This window comes from Lontra canadensis, unplaced genomic scaffold, assembly GCF_010015895.1.
Source record: "Lontra canadensis isolate GAN:19392208 unplaced genomic scaffold, GSC_riverotter_1.0 scaffold2, whole genome shotgun sequence".
Classification (NCBI taxonomy): Eukaryota; Metazoa; Chordata; class Mammalia; order Carnivora; family Mustelidae; genus Lontra; species Lontra canadensis.
In genome coordinates this window covers 64,960,019-64,968,902 of record NW_022630996.1, presented here as the reverse complement: position 1 = coordinate 64,968,902, position 8,884 = coordinate 64,960,019, and the positions used below count along the sequence as shown (strand labels likewise).

Below are 8,884 nucleotides of genomic sequence, written 5' to 3'. Positions count from 1 at the left end.
AAAATGGTACTCTTCTCCATATCTTCACCAGAAATATGTATTAGCTTTGTTTTAATATTTTTGCCAACCTGATGGATACAAAGTGCTAGCTCATTATTACTTCAGTTTACAATTTCCTGGTACTAGCATATTTTGAAATATTTTTTCACACATTCATTGACTGCTTGGATTTGCCTTCCTATAATAGTGTCTTTATCTTTTGTCCATTTTCCCATTGTTTTTCTTCTTTTTTGTCCTTTTCTTGTCAGTTTATAAGAGCATTTTTCATATATAGCTAATAACCCTCAGTCTGTCTGTCCTCTGCATTCCAGATAGGGAAGGAAAAAGCCTGAAGCTCACATGTTGCCCATCTCCATCTTTATAACCAGTACTAGCTCAGAGTCCTTAGGGTGCAGTTTAGATCAATATGCCAGGCCTTGGGACAACTCTATCATTCTTGTTCAAAAAACAAAGCAAGATAGGACCCAGTGAAACACAAGTTTCCATGCCCCAAACTTTCCCCTCACAGGGATAATATTGCTCAAATTCCAGTCATTCTGGAACCACCTTAACAATTTTATCATATACTTTAAATTTTGTGCCATTATTTATATTTCTGAAACTCAGCATTTTAACATAGATTTATTTTTAAAATTTATGTTGTTGCCATTGTATCACTATACCCACTAGTTACAGTTTTCCAGTACTCATTAAAAATAAATTCACAGGAGTGCCTGGGTACAGCATTTGGTTAAGCTGCCCACTATTGGTTTGGGCTCAGGTCTCTGCTCAAGTAGTGATCTCAGCGTTGAGATGGAGACCCATGTCTTGCTCCACAATCAGCTCAGATTCTGCTTAAGTTTCTCTCTCCCTCTCCCTCTGCCTCTCCCCCTTTCACTTTCTCTAAAATAAATAAATCTTTTAATAAATAAATTAACAACTATGAAAGTAAAAGATATCCATCTGCATACCACTTAAAATGCACCATACTTTGGGAAACTACATCAAAGCTTGTCACAGGCCCATGAACTAGTCAAGGAGAAGATCAAGGATTTACAGAGCTGTCAGTTTCACTGTCTATAGCACAGCAACCCCCCTGGGATGGGGTGGGTGGTAATAGCTTCATTTATATCTGAGGAAAACAGCACAGAAAGGTACAATTGCTTTCCATACTATTGAACGGTGAACATTAGAATCTAGGCCTTGCTCCAAAAACAATTCTGTAGCAAGGATCTATTAAGTCCAGTGGGCGAACCTTACCTAGTGGTCAGGGCTCTAGGAAGTCTGAGCCCGGGGCAGGCCGGGATTGCATTACCAACATTCCGTGTTCTGGCTGGAACACTATAAGTTCTAAGGTTCTGTGAATTATGCTAGGGTCCAGGGCTCAGAAAGGGCTGCCTCAGAAGGTGCTGTGATTTGGCCCGGTCACGCCTTTCCAACCTCGTACCTGCTGCCCACTGCCATCCAACTGGCCTGGAACTGGCAAAACCCAGGCTGGAGGAACGATGTGCTGGCTGCGGGCATGGGGCCAAATCTTTTTGCCAGTTTTCCTCTCCCTCTTTTTCATTCAACTGCTTATCAGCTTCTCTGAGGATCATTTTTCCCACGTCTCCAGACAGAGGGGAAAACAGAGATCAAAGTCTTTGGATGATGGTGAGTCATTCCAAGCCCAGAGGCTGATGCCCTACACACACCACTGCCACCATATTTCCTTTTGGTTGTGCCGCTCTGGCAAGCTGAAATTGTCATCTCTAAAGTTGCTGTTTAGCATCAGTGGGAAGATATTTTTAAGGGCTCTTGATGTGTTTGGTGAAATCCAGTTTAATTGGACTTGAATTAATTTATCAGAAATGTGAAGAGTGAGTTAAAACAGTTTAAAAATTTGGAAAAGCATGTGTCTCTCTCCCCCCTCACTTTTTGTATGACCTATATAGTGCATTTGTGCTCTGAATAAGCTGTAAATTAGCTAATCAGATTCTGCCCAATAATCATAGCTAGTCTTAGTGTTTTAAGGTTTTAATTAATAAATTGCTTGATTTGTGTCTTAAGGAAGAATTGGTTTGATCTGGAGACTTCCCTTAGCTTTCCTCCCCAACTGAAGAAATTTTGGAAAGTTAAAATTCATGCTGAGTTCAATTCTTGAACCTGGAAATAAGCTTTGTAGTATCCTAGATTGAAATTGTATGGATAGAATTAGGACAGGATTTGAATTACTGGGAAAATGCCCTGTAAAGGCAAGATTGCTATTTGTATGAAGACTGTAAGAATTATGGCTGTCTGGTTTCTAGAGTCTGAAAGAATGTTAATATCTGTAAGGAAATTTGTCTTCCTTGCTAAAATCAAACCCAAAGGTTTCCACTTTGTCCTGAAATAAGATTCCTCTTTGAGAGGATGAGGAGTAGGGAGAGGTTGAATCAAAAGGCCTAGCTTGTTTCCTTTGGTTTCATCTTTCCCATAGATAACTCTCTTTTGACCCTTTGGTCATCCCCATACATACTTCAAGAGGAACAGTGTTCTAGTGCCATCTCCACCATGTTCTCCACACAAACAGTGCCTAAAACCATAGGCCAAGCATAGAAACAAATGCTTCCTTTTATTCCTTAGCAAATTGGAGTCATATTGGGATTTTTCTAAAGACTTTATTAAAATGCTGATGAAGATGTAGAAAGGAGTTAACAAAGACAAAAACAAATAAAAAATTATAGGTAACATAGTCTGGTCTCCAAAGACTGAAGGTTCTGATTATAGTTAGCTCAGTTCTAGGGCTGACCAACCCTGTTGAATGTTTCTGTGGAAACAGTGTCCCTTTGTGAAGGAAAGCCTGGTTCAGCCAGTCCTGGACCTCCCCCCACCCTCCAATGTTTGCTTCCTAGCCGAGGCATTTCCCCTTTGTGCTTGCATTCAACCTTCCCATCTAACAGGAACATGGTTTCTTAGACATCATTCCTTCAGCTCCAAATCTGAGAAAATGATTCCAATCCCTACTATGATCCCCACCTCCATCCTTCCTAGCACTCAGATTGATAGACCTTTGCCACAGGACTTTCTGAATGATCCCACAACAAGTGAGACCTACCACAAAGGGGGTTGCTTTGATCCCCAGAGTTTTTAACCCTGATATTCACTTACATCTCAGAGCTCAGTAAGAAATTTTCTATGAAGTTAAGGTTGCACTTGGAACTTTGGGTTAGGAAACTTCCCCCCAATGTAGAGATGTTCTTTCACCAGGAGCAACCAAACAACAGAAGGTCAAAAAAAAAAAAAAAAAAATTAAAAAAAAAAAAAAAAGCAAGTGACAGCCAAGGGGAAAAAATGAAGGAAAGATTCTGCATCAGAAAAGAATACTATAACATGAGAATGCTCCAAATACCACCATCATCCTTTAGAAGTAACTGGTGAATGACTAAATTCCAAGAATTTTCATTAATTCTCCTGGAACTAGAGAGATGCCCATTGAGTAGGTATCCTATTCTTTACCATTCTGAAGAATAACAGAGGAAATGGTTACAGAGGAGAAATAAGAGAAAAAGAAAAACTGAACAATGGATCTGTCTCTGATGGAAAGGTTGGTTCCTGGGCTGCAAACTCCATTTAGGGGCAGATCTATAGTTCATTTTATGGACATGGGTAATGCCTCCAATTAGCTAGAATCCTGGAAGAGGAAAATGACAAAAATCTCAGAAGAGAGTGTAGAGCCCAGATATTCTTTTTTTTTTTTTAATATTTTATTTATTTTTTCGACAGAGAGAGATCACAAGTAGGCAGAGAGGCAGGCAGAGAGAGAGAGGAGGAAGCAGGCTCCCAGCCAAGGAGAGAACCTGATGTGGGGCTCCATCCCAGGACCCCGGGATCATGACCTAAGCCAAAGGCAGAGGCTTTAACCCTCTGAGCCACCCAGGGGACCCGAGCCCAGATATTCTAATCAAGTCTGTCATAGACTCACTTGAGTTCTTCCCAAGTTGTTCTTGCTGAGAACAACTGAATGGATAGAACATAAAATACCATAAAACTGTAGGTTCTCAGAAAAACATATCAGGGATGGTTGTAAGGTGGTCAAAGTGTCACCTTCATCCTGTCAGCACCAATAGAAGTTCTGAACCCAGCAATCCAAACATGAGTAAGATGAGAATAGACAACAGAACAACTATGCAAACACTGCATAGCTAACTAAATAATGAAATTAAGGAACTTGATAGCATGCAGAAAAGAAACAATGTATCCTAGAATAAAACATAACTCAAGGAACAAATGCAAATTTCCCCCATAAGTGCTCTGAGCTAGAGAACCACCAAATAAGAAATAGATTCACTGAGGGGCACCTGTGTGGCTCAGTCAGTTAAGTATCTGCCTTCAGCTCAGGTCATGATCCTCCATCCTCCATCATGGGATGGAGCCTCCACATCTGGCCTCCCTGCTCAGTGGGAAGTCAGCTTCTCCCTGCTCTTACGCTCTTGCTCTTGTGCTCTTGTATTGTCTTTCTTACTCTCAAATAAATAAAATCTTAAAAAAAAAAATAGAATGAATGAAACTAGTCTCAAAGTAAAGATAACAGAATGAGATAAAAAGGCAGATTTCTCTAAGGAAATTCACTGAAGGCTAAATAATTTGAATATGAGGCAAGGCTTCCAGGTTTTCTCCTTATTTCTTTAAGTACCAATTTATTTCTGCTAATGTTGAACACACCAAGAAAATTTGTCAGGACTTAGTGAAAAGAAACAAAGTTATGGACTTTATACTAACTGCAATGTTTTTAGATGCAGTGTGAGAAACCAAGATTTTATATATAAGAAAAATATAATTTGTCTCACTTAAATGAAGCAGAAAAAATGCATGGGACCTCAGAAATGAGTGAATCACCATCATCTCTATATTTCTCCTTCATTTTCTCTCCTTTTCTCTACTTATCAACTTCATTCACTCCTATTAGCTTCCTCCTCAGGACTTCTTCTATAGTCATTGGCAGCTCCATCTTCTCAATTTTCCAAAGAGAAAGTGGCTCCCTGCCACCTCTTAACCCTCACTTTTTGATTTGTAAATTGTCAGAGGAAGACTTTCATTTGCCTGACTTGCTCATATTCCCCCTCCCTAGACCAGTGAGTGTGGTCCGGGATTAGCTCCATTTGGTTCAAGTGTGTGGTGTTACATGCCTGCCTGGGACCAGGGAGTTTGTTGTAGGAGAGGGCAGTTACCAATTGTACCATGTGTCTAATGCTGGGGAAGGAGAATCCTGCCAAGGAAGGATGGGTTATATTTCCCAGGAGAAGGGAGAGGTGCTGGTGGTCAAAACAGCTCAAATCCACACTCTTGTTACTGGCAAGTGAACTTCAGTGTGTTATTGACTTTTCTGAGGTCAGTTTCTTCATCAGTAAAGTGGGGATAATAATAACCACCTTTCAGGATTGTGAAGATTGGGTCTAATTGTTTTCAATAAGCACTTGTTTAGAAATTGCTGAGTAAGGATTCCACATAATCTGAGAGTGAAGGCCGGTTTATATTTCCCACGAAGGTGGATTGATTCCTGGTTGTTGCTGCTCAGAAAGGATTTGCACTTTTCTAGTTTGTTCTTTCAGAGATTCACGTTTTCCTAGTTTACACAAAAATGCCCTATTTAGCAGCAACCCTATGTCTTCAACTTTCTCTAATGTGTATAATATAAAAAAGGTAAATGAAAACCATGTTGATACCATGTACTTGCTGGTATGATGTAGCTACTTCACCTCTGCAGTATTCTTCCCCCAAACTCATATCTTCGGTCTAATCATGAGAGAAACAGACAAATTCAAATTGAAGGATATCCTACAAAGTATTTGGCCAATACTCTTTAAAACCATCAAGGTTATGAAAAACAAGGAAAGACTGAGACGCTGTCACAGACTAAAGGAGACATGGTGACCAGATGCAATGTGGGATCCTGGATCTTGGAACAGAAAAAAGTACATTAGTATAAAAACCAATGAAATCCTAGTAAAATCTGGAGTTTAGTTAAAAGCAGTATATTGGTGTTGGTTCCTTAGTTTTGATAAATGTACCATGATAATCTAAGATGTTAGCCATGGGGAAAACAGGCGAGAGGTATATAGGAACTTTCTGTATAAGCTATGAAATTTTTCTATAAATCTAACATTATTCCAATGTAAAATTTTAGCTGTGCAAAAAAAAAAAAAAAAAAAAAAAAAAAAAGCTGTGGGAAACAAGTAGAATTTGGAGAATGGTGCCTAAGTCACATGCCTTTTTTTCTCCTGCTCCTGCCTCCTGAAGTAAGCCTAAAGCCACTGTCCCCAACATAGCTGAGCAGTAGCATCTTTCCCATTTACCTTGTGTTCTACTCAACTTCCCTTTGGAGGTTCCAGTATGATACTTTTGGGTAGGGAGAAGTAATATTCAATAGGGCTTAATTTGAAAAACTCCTCTAAGTCTTCTCCCAGCCAAATCAGATCTGTATCCAGTCAAACAATTTGAAATTAAATAGAAAGGTCTGACCTTTCCCACACAGCTTATGAACTCTGGCCCCCCAAATAATAGAGTGTCTTTATTGTTATTGCATCACATGAAAGCTAGGGTATTAATGTCAGACCCTACTTACTTTACAGAGATGTTAGAGTAAGAAAAAGAGCCATCAAAATCCTTTTTTCCAGACTTAAAGTTTTTATTCTAGAACTTTTGAATATTACTTATTTTTTTATGAAATAGGAAGAATGAAAATCCTCACCTGGGAGAAGTTTTTAAAGCTTGTGGCACAACAAGATAGAGAATTAATTTTTTTAATATTTAAAGGACCGGGGCACCTGGGTGGCTCAGTCTGTTAAGCATCTGCCTTTGGCTCAGGTGATCCCAGTGTCCCAGGATGGAGGCTTGTCAGGCTCCCTACTCAGTGGGGAGCCTGCTTGTCCCTCTCCCTCTGCCTCTAAGGACTAATTAGCCAAGAATATCTTGACAAAACCATCTTGAATAACAAAGGAATTACTAAAAAGGTTTTTAAAGTATAATACTATAAATATACAGTGATATTGCTGATTTGTTTTTCCTTAATTTTTTTTGGAAGTTTCTGTTTTGCTTTGTTTTGTTTTGTTTTGTTTTGTTTTTTATTTGATGGAGAAGGAACACAAGCAGGGGGAGTGGGAGAGGAAGCGGGGAGCCTGATGGGCTCAATCCCAGGACCCCGGGATCATGACCTAAGCAGAAGGCAGACGCTTAACAACTGAGCCACCCAGACACCCCTGGAAGTTATTTTTAAGAACGTACTTGGCTAATCAAAGTTGGATAATGCCATTTCATATTTTTCCAAGCAATAGTAGAAAATAAGAGAGTTAGGATTTAAATAGTACCAAAGGGGAAAGTGTCTAGATATATAAAAATAATGAAATAAAACACTGGGGTATGGATTGTGTGCCATTAAACAGGAATGACTAAATGAAATGTACTTTTATATAAAATTAAGCAGTAAATGGTCTTTGCATTTACATCTTTGCACTTTTTTTTATAGCATGTACTATAAAGAAAAATTGTCAATTATGCACAGAAGATAAGAAAGTAAGTTAACTTTTATATGAGAAAATTGTCTTGGGAATGTTATAAAGTCACATAATTTACATTTGTAAATGTACTTCTAGAAAATTATGCCTCAAAAACAAAAACAAAAAATTTTGCTTGAAAAGAATTATACTTTGGGAAGAATTTTTTTGTAAGTCAAGGAAAGTCAATCCCTTTGAGATGCAGTGAAAATTTCCTTACTATTCTGTTACCCCAACACTATGACCCCTTGCTCCTTAACTGTAGCTAGGTTCCCTTCTCTGATGATTAGGTAGCTGACAACATTGTTCACTTCAGATTTGGAAGGAGGCAGAAATGCCATAAGAAATGAGGGAAATGATGTTACAGAGAGCTTTGCAGCAACCCTTACAGAAAACCATTCAACTGGGGCACCTGGGTGGGTCAGTGGGTTAAACCTCTGCCTTCAGCTCAGGTCATAATCTCAGGGTCCTGGGATGGAGCCCCACATCAGGCTCTCAGCTCAGCAGAGAGCCTGCTTCTCCCTCTCTCTCTCTGCCTGCCTCTCTGCCTACTTGTGATCTCTCTCTCTGTCAAATAAATAAATTAAATATTTTTAAAAAACCAAACCATTCAATCATAACTGGTATTGGAGAGCTGAAAATTAACCGAAGACAAGGAGACATGGAATCACAAATTAGAAAAGACCATACTCTAGCAACTGGTATCTGTCATAGTGATGTGGACACACAATTCTGTGCACCTTCTTATCTTCATCAAGGCCACTCCTTCATGTGATGGGCACCTGGCTTCCTGGCTCATGGACATCTCGACCCAATTCATGCTATTACCTACGTGCTTTTCAAACTCGGCGAAGGCCCAGACACACTTGGTCCCTCAGGCTCCTGACTTCCTCAGCTCCGCATTAAGAAGTCACTTCTGTGGCCACACCCTGAACCCTTCCCAATTTACAGCGGCTCCTAAATTCTCATTCCCCTTACACATACTTTTTGGCATCAGTAAGACTGCCCTCTAGTCCTTTAATCTCTCAGTTTTCCTTCAGCATATTGGTCGTCTCCTATGGACTCCTTCAAGTATCCTTCCTGTGAATTCTCATGGCTGTTCACTTGAATGATCTTATTTCATATATGCCCTCTGTCTGCCAAAATGGATTGTTTTGAAACAAATAAGGGTTTTGATACTGTATCATTTTACTTGTAAATATTTACCACTCTCTCCCTCTCTCTATCTCTCTCCTTCTCTCTCTCATTCCAGTTGTATATGTATATATACAATAGATACTCTGCTTTAAAATATTAAAAGTCCATCATTACACCTAAAAATTAACAACTTCTTAATATCATCAAGCATCCAGGAAATAATCACATTTCTCTTGTTTCATAATGTTTTAAAGTTC

At 39.2% G+C, this 8,884-nt stretch overlaps 1 protein-coding gene across 1 annotated transcript in view; it reads left to right on the top strand.

Moving 5' to 3' along the window:
- Positions 1 to 1,414: 1,414 nt before the first annotated feature.
- Positions 1,415 to 8,884, top strand: part of LOC116878258 — a 32,346-nt gene continuing 24,876 nt past the window's right edge. The window contains exons 1-2 of the mRNA XM_032875589.1: positions 1,415 to 1,632; positions 7,463 to 7,509. Of these exons, the coding sequence (XP_032731480.1) occupies positions 1,485 to 1,632; positions 7,463 to 7,509 (195 nt within the window). The 5' untranslated portion in view covers positions 1,415 to 1,484. The remainder of the gene's footprint in view (positions 1,633 to 7,462; positions 7,510 to 8,884) is intronic.